This window comes from Temnothorax nylanderi, unplaced genomic scaffold, assembly GCF_030848795.1.
Source record: "Temnothorax nylanderi isolate EJ_2023f unplaced genomic scaffold, tnyl_v1.0 TNYL_tig0272_pilon, whole genome shotgun sequence".
Taxonomy (NCBI): domain Eukaryota; kingdom Metazoa; phylum Arthropoda; class Insecta; order Hymenoptera; family Formicidae; genus Temnothorax; species Temnothorax nylanderi.
The window spans coordinates 47,295-69,413 of record NW_027249334.1 but is presented as its reverse complement, the minus strand read 5'-3'; the positions used below and the strand labels follow the sequence as shown (position 1 = coordinate 69,413).

The window sequence follows — 22,119 nt, the reverse complement described above, 5'->3', positions numbered from 1 at the left end:
GTGCCCTTAATTGACTCGGGTGTCTTAACAATAGTTATTGCTCTCTGGTTATCACAATAAACCACAGTTGGTTCCCTCTGAATATTATAAAGATTCTCTAGTAAACGTCTAAGCCAAATTATTTCTTTCGTGACCGAACAAAGAGCTATGAACTCTGCTTCCGTTGTTGACGTAGCAGTGACTGTCTGTCTCTTCGAGCTCCAGGCTACTGGACCTGAGTTTACAAAACATATCCACCCAGTAGTACTGAGCCTCCTATCAATGTCACCTGCAAAATCTGCGTCACTGTACGCAATCAACGTCGTGTCTCGCGAACCACAGCTGAAATTAATTCCATAATTAGCAGTTCCCTTTAAATATTTCAACACTCTTTTTACAGCATTCCAATGCTCGATCTGTGGATTTTCCATAAACCTGCTTAAAAATCCTACAATGTACGCAATGTCTGGTCTTGATCCTACCATTAAATACATCAAGGAACCTATCGCTTGCCTATATGGGAAGGCTGTATTCTCTTTAGTGTTCTGACCTACACCAGACATTTTAATTCCTGATTCGGCAGGAGTGGAGACGGGATTACAGTTTTCGTGATTGAAACGTTTCAGAACTTCGTTAGCATAGGAATTCTGATGTATCTTTAGCTTTTCTCCGTCTCGACTCCTCTCGATTTGCAAACCAACGAAAAACTCCGCTTTCGAAAAAGTAATTCTAAATTCCTTGTGCAACGCGTTTAGAAAGTTATACATTTCAGACACATTCTTTCCGCAAAAGATCCCATCATCTACGTATACGCCTAAGTATAGTCCCTTTTTTATTTCAAAGAAGACACAAGGATCTGCATTTGATTGAACAAAGTTATGAGCTTTTAAGAATTTTACCAGTTCTGTATTCCACTGCTTGGACGCTTGCTTCAGTCCGTAAATGGCCTTGTAGAGCAGACATACCTCGTCACCGTCTTCCTCGCATCCAGTGGGTTGTTCCATGTAAATTGGCAAGTCTAGCTTTCCATGCAGAAAGGCCGTTTTGACATCAAATTGAAATATTTCCAAGTTGTATGCTGCTGCAATGGATAGCAGCATCCGAACTGAACTAAACCTAACTACTGGTGAGAAGTTCTCGTCATAGTCAATCCCTTGCCTTTGTGAATATCCCTTGGCCACTAATCTAGCTTTGTATTTCGCAACCTGGCCATCTTTCTTCAACTTCTTCTTGAACACCCAACGGTTTGAGATGACGTTGACATCCTTCGGTCTAGGGACTAGTGTCCATGTTCGATTCTCCATCAATGAGTCAAGCTCTAATTTGATTGCTTCACGCCACTTGTCCGAATCTTCAGCTCTTAAGGCTTCTTGAATCGTTGTTGGCTCTGAACTCGCCATGAAGGTTTCAGCAACTATCGCTTGCTCGTATTCATCAGTGTCACTTGACCTTGAACCTTTTCTCGTCGGGTATGGTGACCTCGGTATCGGAAGGCGTGGATTCTTGTACTTCCTCGGAGTCTGATTGGTCTCATCTACTGCTTTAGTTTCTTCTTCATCGGGGACTGATAAAGTGATCTTCGGCAGGGCACTCTCTACGACCGTCTCTGGTTCTCCGTCCTCGTGAAGAATGACGTCTCTTCGTATCAGGATCCTTTGGGCAGCTGGATCGTAGACTCTGTATCCCTTGTTTCCATCACTGTAACCAATCATTAGACATTTAACTGAGTTCATATCCCATTTGGTCCTCTGATCCTTTGGCACATGGACATAACAGTGACTTCCGAAGATTCTTAAGTGTTTTACGGACGGTTTCTCTCCAAACCATTTTTCAAAGGGCGTTAACCCACTCAGAGTTTCTGATCCCGTTCGATTCTTTAGATAGATTGCCGTATTAGCAGCTTCGGCCCACAAATAGCGTGGAATGTCTCGACTGTACATCATTGACTTAGCTGATTCTATGACAGTTCTATTTTGGCGTTCGATGAATCCGTTCTGTTCCGGAGCTCTGGGTGTCGATGTTTCATGTTTGATACCTCTTTCACGCAGGAACTGTTTGACCTCTGCATTGCAAAACTCCAGACCATTGTCAGTCCTGAGCTTCTTGATCTGATGCCCGTCGGCTCGTACTTCAGCATAAAACTGCTTCAAATTCTCCAGCACGTCAGTCTTACTCTTGAGAAAATAGATGAAACAGTACCGTGAAAAATCATCCTTCAACAGCAAGAAATAGTTTGCACCTCCCAAGGATGCTGTGCTCATTTTCCCACATAGATCCGCATGGAAAATCTCGCCTGGAACGGTCGATCTTCTAGCTGTTTTAGGAAAAGATTGCCGATGTTGTTTCCCATACACACAGCCCTCACAGAAGAGATTACCGCCATCCGTGTCATTAAACTGCAGGTCTTCGACTGTTTTTCTGTCACGCATCTGTCTCAACATCTGATAATTCACGTGACCGAGACGTTCATGCCATATTTTCAGGGACTCGGACATCGCCAGTTGGATCTCAGCAGCATGGAGTGGTTTCAGGTTAAGCTTGTACAAGTTGTCATTTCTTATACCATCCATGATGAGCTGTTGATTCTTCTCAAACAGCACACGATTACCACCTTCCATAAAAATGACTTTAATACCTCTTTCTGTCGTTTTGATGATCGAAAGCAGGTTCTTGCTGAGCTTGGATACGTAAAGTACATTTGTCATAGTGTAAATGGCTGTTTTTTCCATCTGCATAGCTTACCCTGACGTCAATGTCGCCTCTCCCTCTGGCATCAATCCGCGTGCCATCTCCAATTTTAACTGTGTAGGTGTCCTCAGAATATTGCTTGAAATTCTTGAACCATTGCCTGCGAAACGACATATGTTCTGTCGCACCTGAGTCTGCATACCATGTATCTTCCGTCTTTGAATCGTTGATTGAATCAACCATGAGAAGCTTGGCTGTGTCGGCAGCTTGAATCCCATCTGACGATTTCGATTTAACAACCAATGACTCATTCGCTCCTTGCAGTGCCTTCTTCTTTTTCTCACATTCACGTGCCCAATGTCCAGGGATGTGACAGAAGTTGCATTTGCCAGGCCTTCTAGTCAGCTTACCTTTATTCTGACCGTTCTTATCGTAGGCAGTGGCTGATCTTCTGGTTTTCCTGGCATTTGTAGCCAATGCCTCAGACGCTTGATTCTCACCTCGTGAACGCAAATTCAACAGAGTCTCCTCATTCACCAGATGATCAGTGAGTCTTTCAATGGTCTGATCTCTTCTAGGCACGGCATACCATGCAGTTCTAATGTTGTCGTACTTCGCTGGTAGGCTTCCTAGAATCTTTGCAATCACCACTGGATCCTTTTGTTCCAGATCCATGTCTTTCAATCTCTGCGCCAAACCGGTCATTCTGGCTATGTAGTCAGCCATTTTCTCTTCTTCGTCCATTTTACAGTTAATGAATCTGTCTAGCAATACCTGCACAGACTGATCGCTCTTCTCTGCGTGCACTGCCCGCAGTCGTGCCCACATCTGTGCGGAGGTCGTGCAGTCGGTCATATATTTTAGCTGTTCCAACTCTAGACCTCGCATTAGAAAAGCCTGCGCCGCACGATCTTTCTCTAGCCAAGCCTCAGAGTTCACGCTCGGACAATGTACCTCACCTAAAATATACGGCATTAGTTTATTATCTGCCATATATATCTCCATTTGTCTCTTCCATAATTGATAGTTTTGACCATTAAACTTATGGATACTAAATGCCTTGAGCTCTGCCATTTCCATTCGTTAACGTATCTGGCTTGACACGTGCACTGGGCCCATAACCTGTTACGAGGTTATGGAGTGGCAAAGACAATAACGGGCGTTCGATTTGTTGCTCCACAGACAAAAGAAAAGGTTTATTGCAACGACTATTAATCAATAGTGTGTACAGATGGTTTCTTTAATAACAATAGAGAATACTTGCGGCGAGACGAGCGTGCGTGCTTCTCTCTGTGCTTGCACGTGAAGAGTGAGTGATAACCGTGAACCCGGAGACGCTAGCGCACTCACAGTTACCAATCGAATAGCATATCGGTATCATGGTACTTACTAGACTAACTGTCGGTAAGATGCCATAAGGCGTCAGTTTAAACTCAATACTCAATACAATTCACTATTATCAACGTTTTTTTTTAAATAAAATCCAGGTTATTACATAAATATTGTCAAAATCCACATGGATTGTTACAAAAAGTAAATAATTATCTACAATTCTTTTACAAAATCCAGATAGACTTCCGTGTAGATTTTGACAAAATTGTGATTGATATCCTGGTGGATTTTATAAAAGTTTTATATAAAACTTCAGGTGGATTTTGATAAAAGCTAGCTATATGAACTTTTTAATCTATTTATATAATATTTATTTAATATTACCTATATAAATATTTATATAATATAAAATTATCAGAGAAGACGTACATTCTTAAAGTTTTATGCTGGATTTATAGAGGCCGTAAAGTGATAACTTGTGCCGAAAATGTAAAGTTTCGACCAAACACGTCATTCGATTCTGTTGTGCGTAACCACGCATTGGTCGAAATTGTACGCTTTCGGCATAAATTAATGGTTTACGGCCTCTATAAATCCGGCTTCATAGAACATACGTTTTTCTTTCAGATTTGTGTTTTATTGGATAATAAAGTGAAATAATAAAAACTTGTAAAATATTGATAAGTACGTTTGTTTATTTGAAACAAGAGCTTAAATAACATAAATAAAATAATTATAAATTTTTGTCAATAAATTTTTTAATAAAAAAAAAGTATATTAAATTATAGTATCACGCAAGGTACTTGTGTTTAATATATATATATTAAACACAATACCTTGCGTGATACTATAATTTAATATACTTTTATATATATATATATATATATATATATATATATATATATATATTGTCACGACTTTTTCACTCCCGGAGCAGTCCGGGGCGTGTGCCGGATCAAAAGGGAAAAGGAGAGCGGGATGGTAGGCCTCTCCGGTGATTCTCTCGCACCTCCGAAACTCCACGAAACGATTCTAATGTTGGGCGCCAGACGCGTAAATTCGCGTCCACGAAATCGCGAGAAACCAAAAACGAGACGCAAAACGAAATAAGTCGGTGTGCGAGGGAATGGCTAGCTCGACCTAATAGCAGGGCGGGGTTGATGGAGGGCAGCGCGGTACTTGGCGGGGTGACGTGTGAATTATTAACTCAGTCAGTAACAAATAAAGAGCAACGTTTATTATGTAATAGAACAAGGGCCATGATGGCGTTCACTAATAAGGAAAATGCTGGCGCGGTTGATAACGCGGGCGTCAACTTTCAAATAACAAAACGATAGTAACGCAGACGCCAGAAAACACGGAGAATGAAGAAAAGTTTGTAAACGCGCGGAAGGCGTCGTTATTCAGCAAAATAATATCAGGAGAAATTCAAACTCACAAGAGCGTCAAAGTCGTATAAATTACGCCGGTAATAATAAGAGTATTAAACTGACGAATAATGTAGGACATCGGCGAAAGTTACGATCGAATACGACATAACTGGGATGAACGCGAAACAATAGCGTGAAATGCCGCGAAATGATAGTGCGCCACGCTCGGAGTGCGTGAACGCAAGGTCCAAACCCGTGCAGGGATTCTGTCACCAAACAATCTTAATCTAACGCAAGTAATAATCTTAATCTAACGCAGGGAATAATCTTAAACTAACGCAGGGCATAATCTTAAACTAACGCAGAGAACGAACGTGACGCGAGTAACGTCCCAACGCAAGAGGGAACGAACGCAAGGTGTGATATCGCCGAGGATATCCTAACGCGAAGAATAAGGCGTCGAGGCGCATATTCTAACGCGAGGAAATATGCGGAATTACCGCACGCAATACTATAACTAACGCGAAATTACCGATTTATCCTAACGCAGGAAACTGAGGTTAACGCAAGTGATTCCGATCGAACGCAACACCCGCGATCGTCAGCGATCGTCCAACGCGAAAAATGATGCACCGAGACACTCGGGATCACGCGAAATACTCGAATTAACGCGAGAAAATTACGGAATTATCGCGAGGAATAACGAGACGCCATTTTAGGTCGACGCGAATGGTATCTTAAGACAAACAACATCCTAACGCGAATAATATCTCAACGCAGCCGATATCGCGAGGATAATCTAAGTGTCCGGACGCGAATCGCAAGTACGCAATCAACCCAACGCGAATAACCGTCTGATGCAATTAATATCGCGTGCGGAATCTAAGATTCGACCGGGCGAAATACTACGGACCACGAGACACGCGGTCGCGAACGCGAAGGGCGCGAGAAATGGCGTATTCGCGATATCGAACGTCGTCATTGCCGCGCCTACCACGATCTCCAGGAGTTCGTAGACTTCGACCGCGATCCCACGGCCACGAGACCATTCCGGTGCCCCTCGCTCTCGCCATCGATCGCTAAATACGCCTTGTCGGCGGATACGTTAATTATCGCGAGTATTCCCGAGCGAGAGCGCGACCCGGGGAGCGGTGTCGTGGCTTTACATGCTGAATATTACCGAGGCAACTTCACCGTTCTTCTGCTCTCTCTCGAAAGCTCCTCGCCGTCGCCCCAAGGGTCAGGAGAACCGCCAAAACAATCGTTACGGTACTCGCCAAGAAAATCAAATGTATTTCGCGACGGACTATTTCACGCGTGTTTCGGCTGTCGAGGACGATCCAGGAGTGCTCCCGAAATTTCGCTCGATGGCGGAATCGATTGCGCGCCCCACCCCGGGCGTACGCAGCCGCTCGACGTTAACGCGCGGACCAATTAGGGGCGAGCCCGCAAGCTCGCGACGTATCTTTGCGCAGGGCCGACAATTCCGACTCCCGCAGGGCGCTTAAGATTTCCTCGCGCGTATGACGATTTCGCCGGGATCCTTCCCGGTAGCGGACGAGACGCTAACGTCCCCGAGTTTTTGGTTTCGGTCCGGGAGTGGTGGCCATCCATCCCGGAGTCCTTTTTGCAGGTGAGGAGGGCAGGCGAAGTTCATTCCGCCCCGGCATCCCGGAGCCCTGCCTCTACGGGTCCGTCCTTCGCCGTATCATGCGCCACGCGCGTGTTCTTCCGCGCTCCCTTGCGCCCGCCGGCCGGCGAGTCTCGCCGCGGTCCGCTCGCGTCGATCGATATCCTGGCTCGATTCCTCTTGGTCGACTCAATCCGCATTTTACGATCCGCTGCATCTCCTCAGGAACTCCAGTCTCAGCTCGGTGAGGCGCCACGTATCAATACAAAATAACAAAAAAAAAGGATCAAAATACGGAAACGCAATTATAATTATGCCCCTGGAGATCTCTCGCTCTGACTCTGTGAACCGTCCTCGGGCGCGAAACGAATAATTATCGAAAACCCGCGCCTTGTGACGGCGGCGGGGCGCTGCCACGATGCAGCGAAACTGCAACGTCACAATATATATATGTATTAAATATACTAATTTTTCTTATTCTGGATTTGCTAATAACGCTTCCCTTTTTTTTTTAATTTCTTTTCTTGCGATACCTTTTACTTGGTTTATAACCTCCGTTAAGGCAGGATTTTGTTCTCTCTTAACCCATTCATCCAGTTCAATTTTGCGGATGTTCTTATTCCTCTTTTTTTAAATGTAATACCGCATGCATACTAAAATAAACATAATATTTTATTACATTTTTATAAGTACAGCATTAAGGTGGCTTCAGAGACTTTTAAATACAAGATTTTTAAATGAATTAAAGAACGTTTGTATTATTGATAGAAATAAGTACTCAAAATTTCAAGGAAGGTCAACGACCAAAATTCTGCGAAAATTAATTATAAATTTCGATTATTTTCTATAGGTTGTTATAAGACACTCGATTATTTTACAATAATTAAATTTACAATAATTTTAATGTATACAAAAAATAAAACTGAAAAAAGTTGGAAGTGTAAATTATAAGTTACGAGAAATGTAATAGAACATTGAAAATAAAGTTAAGGAGCAAGTGAAAAAATTATATGCGTGACATAATATGCGGGAATATCCAGTACATGCATAATAATTATTATTATACACATAAAAAGATTTTTATTTAAATTTAACATTAACTATTGTTACTACTAGAAGCACCAGACGTTGGAGCCACCTTAAAAATTACTATTATTATACAAAATTTTACATTCTTACCATCTATAACTTTATCTTTTGCAGGGCTAATCGATGTACATAAATTGCGTCCATTAGGAGTCTTACAATTCTTATCGGTACTAACACATCGACTTAATAACTCAGTGTTGTTAAACATGTTTTGCAGCATATTTTTGGCGAACAACCTTTCCGTTTTTGATCGAAGACATTCTGTCCAGTCGTGTACAGTACAAGAAATGCCTTCGGCTAAATAAATCATTTCTATCTGTAAATTATATACACATATTGTCAACATATCGTATTAACATATTATTAATTTTGCTTTTGCAAAAAGGTTTTTACAAAAAATTTTCAAAAAGTATGTAAATATTTAAGGAAATTATCGATTAGGCAAACACAGTTTCTCGATTTTTATAGAACTTGTAACATTTTAGACTTTGATGTCCTTCAGAATGCATTCATCCTTAAAACCCTACTTTAGTAAGTGTGTGTATGTAAGTGTACACACTCTCGAAATCCGAACAAATGAAATGTCACTGACTCAAATCATGCCAGAATTAAGCCTCAGTAAGCTTTTCGAGTGGAAATATTAATCATTCAGATTTAGAGAATATGTCAAAGAAAACAATTTAGAAAATACATCATTCATATACGAACACTCACTAAAGTAGAGTTTAAAAAATAAATGGGAGTGATATTCAGAGTCAAAGTAGTTCAAGTTCTAAGAATATTTACCTCTTCCCCATCTTCATCTACTTTTATCCATTTGTCGCCAAATAACATTTTCTCTTCCTTCTTTCCACTATCGTTTGTTCTATTTTTATTCTCTTTTTTTTCTTTTTCTGTTTCTTTTTCCGAATATGTAGCATCATCTTCCGATTTGCTTCCAAATTGCTTTTTTTCCGTTCTCGCCTTTTTGTTACTCTTTTTTTCTGTTTTCTCGATTTTTCCGTCTTTTTCATCTTCTGATTCTGTATTTTTCCGTTTCCTATTGTCTTTCTTTTCCTTTATCTGTGCATTATTCTATACAATAATTGAAATAAAAGAGGTTATTGAAATAAATAAAAAAGGTCAATTATAATTATGTGAACACTGTAGTGTGAGTAGTAAAAATACGTACCATTTTATTCTTTTTTATTTTATTGTTTGTATCACTTTCTTTACAGTTTTTATTTTGTGTTGAACTATTATTAAATAATTGCTTTCTCAAGTGTTTTATACTTTCGTGGGAGGGATAATTTTTACTTTTTTTGGGAGTTACATCCTCATTTATTGGAAAAGATGCTGCCTACAAGTTTAATAAAATATTACTTGTAAAAAATAATTGCATTCTGTTTTAAATATATATTAAATAATGAGGGAACTCATGGTGGAAATGAGTTGATCATATCTGGTCTACCATCGGCATTATCCGTTGCTCCATCTGAGCTCGCCAAGAATGTGCTAGAGGCATTAGAAGTCCCGGACTTATCATGCCATATTCTCGGCGTTAGAGCTGTTAAGAAAGCGCTGTCAGTGACTTCCACAGTTGCTGCATCTTCTAGCTCGATCATTGTCACCTTGGCCTCGAGTGCCGTTCGCGATCTTGTTATTTCCAAAAAGCGGGCAAAGGGTGTACTTAAACGAAAAGACGTATGCGGTGGTAACTCAGATTGTAACATTTATGTCAATGAATTGTTATCCAAGAGCATATATAATATATTACAACGGGCTAAGAGTATTGCTAAGGAGAGGTCGTATAAGTATGTCTGGGTAACGAACGGCCAGATATGTGCTAAATATTCTGATGGTGAACCTGTTATCCATATTGATTCCGATACTGATCTTGTTAAGCTCGTTTATCGTTCGGCATAATGCAACATGTAAATTTTCTTATCCGTATTGCTCAAATTTAACGCTAATTCCCTTTGTGGACATATCGACTTGCTTGCGCATGGAATTGGATAACATCAGTTTTCAGTTTTTGCTATAGGGCTTAGTGCTTTCTTACCTTGTTATTAGTTTGTAGATTGCGATGCGCTTTAGTTCTTAGTTTTATATACACTATTTAGTTCGCTTAGTATTACTTGCTTCTTATCATATTCTATTTTCATTGTACTTATTATTAGTTAAGTTGCGCTAGTTCTTAGTTTTTATAGTGTATATTATTGAAATTGGTTATATTTTATTGCACCGTACTCTACATCCTGTCAATTGTTTTTATGCAGGATCATTGGTTGCTCGTCTTATGAGAGAGAGCATGCTCATACTTTGTATTTACAGTACTGTACTTCTATCAAACTCACTTCAACTTCTGTCTTTTATATTTTTATATATATATTTTTTGTATTATTCATCACTTGCCTAAAGTCTTTCGACTATGGCATAATAAAAAGCAATCAATCAATCAATCAATCTCTCTCTCTCTCTCTCTCTCTCTCTCTCTCTCTCTCTCTCTCTCTCTCTCTCTCTCTCTCTCTCTCTCTCTCTCTCTCTCTCTCTCTCTCTCTCTCTCTCTCTCTCTCTCTCTCTCTCTCTCTCTCTCTCTCTCTCTCTCTCTCTCTCTCTCTCTCTCTCTCTCTCTCTCTCTCTCTCTCTCTCTCTCTCTCTCTCTCTCTCTCTCTCTCTCTCTCTCTCTCTCTCTCTCTCTCTCTCGGGAGTTCTAAAATGCTATAAATTGAAAAATATTACTTTTTTATCGACTGAAATTCAATTCCGTCGTATACAATTCTTTGAGATTCACTCAATTATTTCCTTAAAAAAATTGGAAAAATTTTGTAACCGATTTCCAAAAAATACCGGTTCCCAAAAAGATCGGTAACGAAAAACTATACAGTTTATAGCACTCCCCGGGAAATTCTACCCCTGTTTTATATGCAATTCTTTAAAATTTGATCAATTATTTCCCGAAAAATTAAAAAAACCGGTTTCCAAAAAATCAATAACAAAAAACTATACACATTGTGGCACTCCCCGGAAAATTCTACCCCTATTTCATATACTTTTGGTAGAAATTTGATCTATAATTCTTTGAGATTCGGCAAATTATTTCCCGAAAAATTAGAAGAATTAAAAAAACCGGTTTCCAGGAAATCGGTAACAAAAAACTATACACATAGTGGCACTCCCCGGAAAATTCTACCCCTATTTCATATACTTTTGGTAAAAATTCGGTTCAGGGGTTTAGGTTGGGCGTTGATGAGTGAGTGAGTGAGTGAGTGAGTGAGTCAGTCAGGACATCTTCCTTTATATAGATAGACTAGCTGGTTACCCGGGCCTCGCCCCGGAGGACAAATGTAATAAGACACGCAAATAGTCTCTCTCTCTCTCCCCTCTCTCCCTCTCTCCCCCTCTCTCCCCCTCTCTCCCCCTCTCTCCCCCTCTTTCTCCCTCTCCCTCCATCTCTCTCTCTCTCTCTCTCTCTCTCTCTCTCTCTCTCTCCGGAGGCTGTATTTTATGGGCTGCCAGATGTATCGAGTTCTCCATATGCGATCACCCTCTTACCTTCGTGAGCTTTTCACTGAACCTGATCCATTACTGAGGAGATCCGAGCGTCTGACTGCCTCGACTCAGACCTTCCACGTTCCCGCGCACAGGACGGTAACATACAGAAACTCCTTTGGTATTTCTGCAGTTTATTTCTGGCACTCGCTCCCTGACAGCGTCACTTCCGCATCGACTATTGCGTCGTTTAAGAGTCATCTTCGTTTATTTCTGTTGGCATCCGAATCTGACTGATTGTATTATAGTGCGTTAGTATAAGTGCGTTAGCTTTAGGTTCATTATGCGTATATGAATGTATTATAGTGCGTTAATATATAAGTGCGTTAGCTTTAAGTTCACTATATGTATATGAAGTTATTTCTATTAATTGCATCAATTATGCTAGTATACTGCATTGTGGTTTTGGTCGTTCATAGTAATGGTGCGTCGCGTCGGCCTCTTATGTTAAGCTATTATTACCACTACATTGAAGAACATTAGTTATGCTATGTTATACTCTACTGTGACTACTTTATGTGCTATCGATAGTGTGTTATTGTGGTGGCCATTGATTGATTGAGGGCATGAGCTCTATCCAGTGACTGCTATATTGTCTGATGCTTAAGTACTGTAACAACTGCAACACCTCTTGCATCATTTAAGAGTCTCCTTCGTTCATTTCTGCGTGCATCTGAGTTGGACTGAATCTGTTAGTTATACTGAATAATGCTACTACTTGTCTACTGTGCTGTGGCATTACTGTGTATTTGAAGTTGAGTTTAGAATCGTTGATTTCATTGTCTTTTATAAATGCTATATTGATTTTGATTTTGCTACCTTTATAATGCGTTAGTTATATAGGTGCGTTAGTTTTAAGTTGTTTACATAGATTTTTGTTGCACTATGCTGTATATCGATTTGTTCTATTAATTTTATGCACAATGTTATACCGTGAGGTTGCTATGTATTCTATTAATCGTATGTTGTATCGGCTCTTAGTTCATATACCTGTTTGAAGTTGCACTTCATCTTGTAACTGCTATAGTATTGTAATTGTTATATTATTGTAACTACTATATTGCTTATTTGCCCTTTAGCCTTGCTTGGGCATAATAAACTATATCTATCTATCTCCCTCTCTCTCCCTCTCTCTCTCTCTTTCCCTCTCTCTCTCTCTCTCTCTCTTTCCCTCTCTCTCTCTCTCTCTCTCTCTCTCTCTCTCTCTCTCTCTCTCTCTCTCTCTCTCTCTCTCTCTCTCTCTCTCTCTCTCTCTCTCTCTCTCTCTCTCTCTCTCTCTCTCTCTCCCTCTACCCCTACTTCATGTATAATTCTTTGAAATTCAATCAATTATTTCCCAAAAAATTGGAAAAATTATAAAAACCGGTTTCCAAAAAGATCAGTAACAAAAACTATACACATCATGGCGCTCCCCGGAAAATTCTACCCCTACTTCATATACAATTCTTTAAGATTCCGTCAATTAATTCCCGAAAAATTGAAAAAATTTTGGTACCGGCTTCCAAAAAGATCGGTAACGAAAAATTATACACTTTATAGCACTCCCCGGAAAATTCTACCCCTGTTTAATCTATAATTCATTGAGATTCGGTCAATTATTTCCCGAAAAATTAGAAAAATTAGAAAAACCGGTTTCCAGAAAATCGATAACAAAAAACTATACACATTGTGGCACTCCCCGGAAAATTCTACCCCTATTTCATATACTTTTGGTAGAAATTTGATCTATAATTCTTTGAGATTCGGCCAATTATTTCCCGAAAAATTAAAAAAATTAAAAAAACCGGTTTCCAGGAAATCGGTAACAAAAAACTATACACATAGTGGCACTCCCCGGAAAATTCTACCCCTATTTCATATACTTTTGGTAAAAATTCGGTTCAGGGGTTTGGGCTGGGCGTTGATGAGTGAGTGAGTGAGTGAGTGAGTCAGTGAGTCAGTCAGGACATCTTCCTTTATATATATAGATATAAAAAATATATTATGGGTATTTTAAATGCATTTATAAACATAAATATGCAGGTTTTATATTGTCCAGATTTCTTTATTAATATATTAACTACTAAAAAGACTTTTACAGTAGAAATTTTTTTCATTTTAAATATAAAATTTTTTTAGTTAATTGAAAAAGTTTGATTATTTTACTTGTGAAAAACCATGGGGTAAAATGGACAATCCTCCTTTACTTAAGTTCAACAAATATGATAATAGCTGAAATATGATTGATTTACGTAGGCCTATACTTTTCCCTGGTGCACTCGTTTCCTTGATGCTCTTTTTTTTATTACACAATTTAAGCTTATCATACAACCTGGTTAAAGCTATTTAATACTATTAAAGTCGACTTTTTTGAGTTTGTGATTTGCTGTATAACGTAAAACTCATAATTTTTTAATAAAATAAAACAATTTTTATTTATTTCAATCAAAAAGGAAGACTAAAAAATGAAAAATATTGTAAAAATATTGAGTGAGTATATCAAGTAACTTGATACAAATTTTAGTTAAAAAGTTACGTAGACATATTTTGGACACGTATGAGGTGATAAAAATCCCTTATGATTCAAACAAAGGGATGATTCACTTTTCTTCGAGGTCTACTTTGCCCCATGTTTCCTGCATTAATTAATTATGAATAAACAATTTGGACTTGTAATAATTTGTATACATTATTGTTGTACAATTGTAATTGACTAATATGCTTTTCAGAAGCATAATGTAGAGGAGACCGGGGCTAAACAGTCTGGTTTTTTTCGGTGCCGATTTTTATCAACAAAATAAATAATTTTAGTTAAATGTGGTATACCACTGTAAAGAGTGAACCTTTAGCTACAAAATTTATTAAGGAAATTTTTATCTACGTCGCTTTGTTTAACCGGTATAGAGCAAAAACGACAACGGTGGAAAAATTGAAATCTCAAAAATGCCGGGGCTAATCGGTCACACTGCATTTTTAATACATATACGTACATCTAATCCTGAAAAATAATAGGATACATTTTAATAATTGTTTTTTAAGAGAAAAATATAAAAATTTATTTAAAATTTTTATGCGAAACATTATTAAAAAATAATTGTTTTACCTATTCCATAAAACAATTTAGGCACGTGAATACAGAGGTTAACCAAATCGTAAACTCCCCAACGGCACGTCACATTGTCAACGCGGGCAACCACGGGGAACACGCGTGACGGCGTTCCGGTGCCATAGGATCAGCGCGGACCCTCGAGCAACCTAACCAAGCCGCGTTTCTCGCGGGGGAGCGATAAATAGCGACAGGGGGGTTAGAAAAGCTCGCGGTGGAGCGCGACCATTTTACCAACTCGACGGCGTCCTCGTGCCGATTCCTCGACGCGCCGACGACGACGACGACGACGACGGCCACGACCACCACGACGACGACGGCCACGACCACCACGACGACGACGGCCACGACCACCACGACGACAACGGCCACGACGACGACGACGACGACGACGACGACGACGACGACGACGATGACCACCACCGACACCACCACCACTACAACGGCGGCGACAATGACGCCGAGACGATGCGGCGAACGCTGGACGATGCGGTCGCACGCGCGACTGTCACTGACACAACGACCAACAACGACAATTTACCGCGGTCGGGAGTCGGGACGATCTACCGCGCGCGCGGCATGTCAACTCTCGCACGGAAATCGCGGGATCTCAGAGCCGTGCCGTGCCTCGCCGTACCTCGCCGACGTGCCGTGAGCGCGAGCGATCTCGAAAACAACGGTCCGCCATCTTTTCGGTCGGCCAAAACACCCGTTTTGCGACGATACGTGCGTACCATTTCCCTCTTACACAAACTGACGCACGTGCAAGGGAAGACAGAATCACGCTCGAGGGAAACCTAACCTGAAATCGCCGTGAGCTGAAGTCGTGCGCCCGACGCGCCACAGTGATGAGATTAGCCCGATTAGCCCCGGGTGCTTGTAGACTGATTAGCCCCAAACACAAGTTTCAGGTTTGATCGCCCATGAAATATTAGACATCAACGATAATGAAAAAACTACACTGGATTCGTGTTCAGCATGCATTACTCTTTATAATCACGTACCTCGAGATTTGGAGAGCAAATATTATTGCAGATATTACAAAATTTCCACGCGCAGAAAATTTCACTTTCACCTTCCGAAAACACGTTTGCCCTCGTAAAAATCATAACACGGCAGATAACCTGCCGAAACTCCGTTGGTCACATGGGTACCATAAGCAGCGTTTACAATGTTAATAGCGAGTTCGCACAATATACAGGTTCCGAGATATTTGATTAGACGTATTTACCCCGTAGACTTTTTAGCCCCGGTCTCCCCTATTTTGCGCACATATTAACCATTATATAAATAGTATTTCACTTAAAAGAACTTTTTAAGATAAATTTTTAATAAATTAACTTGTTTCAACCATTTCCTGAGTGAATTGTTTATTAAAAATAATTAGTTATTTTTACCTCAATAATCGAATCATTCTTGCATGGCAAATTATTCAATTTATTTGGCGATTGAATAAATGTGTTGTTTCCTTCGTTTGGCAGTTCATTCCATGTCTTTTGAGAATGTGGTGCTATACAAGAACAAAATACATATTTTTTAAATTCATGTCACATATAACTATAAATTTCTTTGAATTTATTCTGATAATTGTATTAATCATTAACATGCAATTATACATATATTATTTTTCAAGGAGAGTGCACGGTCTCCGAGTCATAAATTTTGCTGAACTCAAAGACTGTTTTTGGATGAAATTTATGTCACTCATGACTGCCTCTGAAGATTTAGTTAAGGCTATAAAGTTACTCTTATGAGTATTAAGTGAAGATTTACATGACTGTCATCAGATAGAACAGATAAGAGGTTGTAATATAATTACAAGCCTTGAGTATTTAATGGATTACGTGAATGCTACCAGATATGGCCTTAAAACTTTGGTCTAGTTACTTTGATAAGTCTTTATATTTTATTTTTAGTTACATTTATGCAATCCTATCATTACCCGGAGCCTGTACATTCTCGTTCTTAATCTTTACATACTTGTTAATGGAGTCGATTTGTTGCACTTTTCAAATCCATCAATAAAAGATTTCTAAAAATAATTTTTTGTGTATGCAAGTGTATTTAAATGAAAGATCAGTTTTTATGAATTTGTTTATAATAATATATCTGATTTACGTAGCTTAGGCTACAATTACATGGTGCAGAATGCATCATATGATGTATCATTTAAACCCATAATAGTAATAGATGGCTTGATTCTCCATACCTCTTTTACTTACAAGTACTTATAGGTTTAAATGAGATTTCACAAAACACATTCCGCTCCAAGGCTCTTTATGGTATCTTAAAAATGTATGATATTGTATAAATAAACATACGGTAGACAGATGTAGATAAAATAAAAGTTAATTTAAAACATTTTCTAATATGGAAGCTCATATTGTATTGTGCACTCCTATGATAAAACAACTGAATCAAAATGAACTATTTGGTATCATATTATTCCAGTCAGATGATGCAAAAAATATCGTTTCTTATCCTTACTGTTAGCAACTGTCGTACGTTTGCTCTTTCTGGGGAAGTATCACTTTTTGCTATTGATGATCCTGCAACGTCCGTCTCTTTGGCACCAAGTACATCTTTCTTTATTTGTAAACCATTTTTATGACTAGGTAATTGTACCGATTTACCTGCATGATGCAACAGATGTCATAAATTTTTGTATGATTTATTCGCATTTAATACATATATTTTTTTGCAAATTAATAAATTAAATTATTTACCTTTATGGCTTATGTCTTCTTCATTAGATAAAAGTAACTTCATCTGTAGTCGTTCAATTAGAATTTGTAATGTATTCAATCTTTCGTTCACGTAATTATATTTAGTTTTCAGAGAACTATTCTCTTTCTGCAATTTTTCAACTTTGCATAGCAATTTATCATATTCATTTTTACTGACCATGGAACTGCTACTCATGGCGGGTAAATTGAAATCATCTTTATTTCTTAAAGTATAATCTACTGTTCTATTTATAAAAGTTTCCATTTTTTTTTTCAAAATTTCTTCTTGAGCAGCTTTTTCAACTGCTGCGATTTTGGCCTGTTTCTAAAAAAATTTTGTTAAATTTTTTACATTGAATCTTCCCATCAACTTTTAATTTTTAGTACAGTACATCTGAGGGCTCAGACGAAAAATATACACAGAGATTATGCTACAATTAGGTTTTTCGTAAAAAAGATAACAAATTTCAGTTTTATTTTTTAAAACATTTTTCTCTTGCAAAATTATAGTATCACATATACCAAATATATATGAAATATAAACTAACAGCTTTTTGTTTTGCTTTTCCTTCTTTCTGCATATTGTTATTCATTTCAGCATCTTCTTCACTATGTACATCTTCATCATCTTCGATCTCGCTGTCTTCTGCATAGTAATCATCTAATATAGTGTCACTAATTTGTTTAAAAACACCTCTTTTATTTTCAAATTTTTCCATGTCTTCTGCATTGGTTATAACTTAAAAGAGAAAATTACTTTTACTATATTTTCATAATAAGTTGTGAAGTCTAATATTGACCACAAAAGTTACTGATATATTAATAGAAGCAAAAAAGAATTGTTCTACAGAAATATAATAATTTAATATTATTCTGTAGATTAAAAATATGTATATAAAAATATATTTATTAAGGTTAAGTAATGGTAAGCAATATATATCAACGTATAATAAATAATGGCGATGACAATAATAATAGGAACAAAATACTATACATAATTAGCTAAATCCGAAATTTGAACAGGCACTTTCACAATATCTGGATTCTTGTCATCCTTCCACAGACAATTGTAAATACATTCTTTATTAAAATCTTGTACATGTTCTGGAGGTTTTTTGTAAATTCTAAAATTTCTTCTATTTTCACAATTATGACATCTACTTTGTCATAAGCGTTCAAAAATTTTATTTTTGCGTGTGTTACACAAGCCATAACTGAAAGTTAATTATAGTGAAAAATGTTAATTCTTTCAACTTATTTACTTTCGAGATGTAGTCTATGAACAGCATTTTCTTTTACAAATTTTTGAGCTATTATTTTAATTATGCAAATGTGTGTAATGTGCAGAAAACATATGTATCGTAATAAGTGCCAACTCGATATTTCGTACTTCGCGCGAGCTGCGTCGCTACGCGCTCACCGACGCGTGATCCTTAGGCTGCGTTCGGAAACGTCACCCGAGTGCACACGAGTATACTCCCTTCTCTTTCTATCTCAGCGAGTTAGGGCCGATATCACAGTCTCCGATTAACGTGATTCTCCGATTAAACTCACTCTGCATCTCTTTCTAACTGTCCCCCTAGAAAGAGACGAAGAGTGAGTTTAATCGGAGGATCACGTTAATCGGAGACTGTGATATCGGCCCTTAGAAGGAGAAGGGAGTATACCCGTGTGTACTCGGGTGATGTTTCCGAACGCAGCCTTATTGGCCGACGAGCTCCTTGTTGGTGCCTCTTGTATGCGTGCGCGCGCCGCACGGTAACTCAAGATTTTACTGTTCGTTGCACGGGAAGGAAGATCGAGTGTATTATGGGCCAGTTTCACCAACGTCGATTAACTGTAACCTTCGATTAAACTCACTCTTCATCTCTTTCTAACTGTCCCCCTTAGAAAGAGACGAAGAGTGAGTTTAATCGAAGGTTACAGTTAATCGGAGATGGTGAAACCGGCCCTAATTCTCATTGAAAAAGGACGTTCGTGTGGCACATACACCAACGAAAAGTGCGTTAAAAGAATAAATAATATTGATAATTTCACTTTCGAAAGACTCGAAAGACACGGCGTGTACACGCGCAATTTTAGAGTTATCAAAAACTACAGAAATTAAACAAAATAAACTGTACTAAATGCGCAAACCTTACCTGTGGAAGTCAGAAAATCGGTTAAAAAAGCATTTATTTGCATCGATCGTGCCAGAATCGGGAAACGAAACAGGATTGCGGCAGTCAGGCTTTCCAGATCTGAACTCAGTGATGGAAGACAATAGAAGATCATAGACTTATAAGAATAGACTGCGTGTTCTTGGGCCAGCTTGCGCCGAGAGGATAGATATACTGTAAGTCGTGCTCTCTCTCTCTCTCTCTCTCTCTCTCTCTCTCTCTCTCTCTCTCGCACACTAAAAAGAGCGGGAGGAGTATGGAGGGGAATCGCTACAGAGACGCATAGCAACTTCTTCTCTTCGCATCCCCACCACCTCGCGTGTTAGAAAGAGACATGGACACAGTTGCCGCTTGCGTATCGACGGTATCGACGGTCACAAGCTTGCACCACTGTATTGCCTGGCTAAACGCATGTGAGTCGTCTCCCCGCACCATCCGATCTTCTATGTAGCAGAGGTTCGGATCTGGAAAGTCTGACTGCCGCAGTCCCGTTTCGTTCCTTGATTCTGGCGCGATTGACGCGAATGAAGCTTAATTCTTTATAATCGATTTTCCGACTTCCACAGGTAAGGTTTGCGCATTTAGTACTTACAGTTTCTTTTGTTTAATTTATGTGGTTTTTGATAACTCTAAAATTGCGCGTGTATACGTGTCTTTCGAAACTGAAATTATCAATATCATTTATTACGGATTGTGTATTGTTATTGTACTGATTGATATTGTAAAGATCGGGTAGGACAACGATGCTAGAACTCGGTCCGAGATCTCGATCCGAGAAGTTTGTAGTTAATCAAAGTGCAGTTTTTACGGAAAAGCGGCAATTTCATTGGCTATACGTTTCTCGGACCGAGATCTCGGACCGAGTTCTAGCATCATGGACACAAGGCTTAAGCGCGCTCCTAGTGCGTCCACTAGTATAAGCTCGTTAATGTTTAAACGGAAGATTCATCTTACAATTAGAGACAAACTAAATGGATACAAGTTAAGTTACCTTAAAACTAGATCTTACGAGCTAGATACCTTACATTACAAAGTGGATACCTTACAATATACATACATTACGTTAATTTATATAAATTATTTATAAATACCATTTGCCAAAATCTATGTTTTTAATATTTTTATAGGATTCTACAAAAGGGTACCCCACGGTAAGATAGGCAAAATGCCACTGTCAATGAAACGGAAAAATTACTTTGGATTTGCATAAGTACACTAAAAAAAGAATTTTCTACGATTTTTCCGACCATCCATCCCCCCTCCTTTTTCTAGTGGCACCAAAAAACCGCTTTTTTCGAAAATTATTTTTTTTCTCCGGTTCCTTCATGTTAAAAATTTTGAAAAAATTTGAGAATATAGCTTATAAAAAGTACTTAGCACACAATTTTTTTTAGCTTTAGGCGCGTTGAATATCTAACCTAAAAAAATAAAATAAGTATTTGAATCAATTTTTTTCTAATTTCTTTGATAGTTGCAGGTCTAATTACTCTAGAAAATTGTATATTTTAGTGTTCTACATGTATTAGAATTTTTTCAGATTTTTTGGAATGGTGGGCCGTACTCAAAAATGCGAAAAACCCTATTTTTAGCCACTTTTGGGCTTTTTATGGTCCTCAAATGATTGATAGTGCCTTAACTGACTCTAAAATAAACATAATATATTACTTTTGGATATATGTTGTCAATATTTGATACATTCCGATACGTCTCATATGTTCTTGAGCATGAAATCAGTCATAACTCAACGAGAAAACCCTACTTTTTGTATAAAAGTGCCTATTTTTCGTCGATTTCTGGATTTTTGGTTATTTTATCTAAGTTTTTTTGCATATGATTGGTAAATGTGAATATAAATATAATAAAAAAAATTGTACCTCTTATACATATATTTCAAAGAAATCGTTCATTTATTCAAATATATACATTTTCATGAAAAAAAAATTAATTTTTATGATTCCATGATCGTCTCTTTAATCCTCCTCGTCACTATCTTCCTCAATTACTGGTGTTACTTCTTCGAAGTCAAACAATGTTGTAAGTATCTCAGCTGGTCGAATAATCCTTGACAAGTATCTTGCATGAGACAGGTAAAAAACTATGGCGATATCAGGTTGATATTACAAATCTTATTTACAATATCAACCTGATAGTGTGGGACTCAACGGTGTCAGACGTTATTGCTGTAACGGCGCTAATGGTAACAGAACTATAGGGTGTTGCTCGCATATAGCCGCCATAGTTTTTTACCTGTCTCATGCAAGATACTTGTCAAGGATTATTCGACCAGCTGAGATACTTACAACATTGTTTGACTTCGAAGAAGTAACACCAGTAATTGAGGAAGATAGTGACGAGGAGGATTAAAGAGACGATCATGGAATGTTAAAAATTAATTTTTTTTTCATGAAAATGTATATATTTGAATAAATAAACGATTTCTTTGAAATATATATGTATAAGAGGTACAATTTTTTATTATATTTATATTCACATTTACCAATCATATGCAAAAAAAACTTAGATAAAATAA

At 38.3% G+C, this 22,119-nt stretch overlaps 1 protein-coding gene across 1 annotated transcript; it reads right to left on the bottom strand.

The window, feature by feature from the left end:
* Positions 1-5,214: 5,214 nt before the first annotated feature.
* On the bottom strand, positions 5,215-20,654 carry LOC139780335 (uncharacterized). Its single transcript, XM_071718960.1, has 12 exons — positions 19,572-20,654; positions 17,979-18,169; positions 17,609-17,755; positions 17,431-17,473; positions 17,192-17,337; positions 16,685-16,736; positions 16,102-16,214; positions 9,539-9,756; positions 9,260-9,427; positions 8,875-9,162; positions 8,179-8,404; positions 5,215-7,652 (listed from the first exon to the last, which is right to left on the bottom strand). The coding sequence occupies exons 1-8, from the start codon at positions 19,702-19,704 to the stop codon at positions 9,652-9,654; spliced, it is 930 nt and encodes a 309-aa protein (XP_071575061.1). The 5' UTR covers positions 19,705-20,654; the 3' UTR covers positions 5,215-7,652; positions 8,179-8,404; positions 8,875-9,162; positions 9,260-9,427; positions 9,539-9,651.
* Between the last annotated feature and the right edge of the window lie 1,465 nt (positions 20,655-22,119).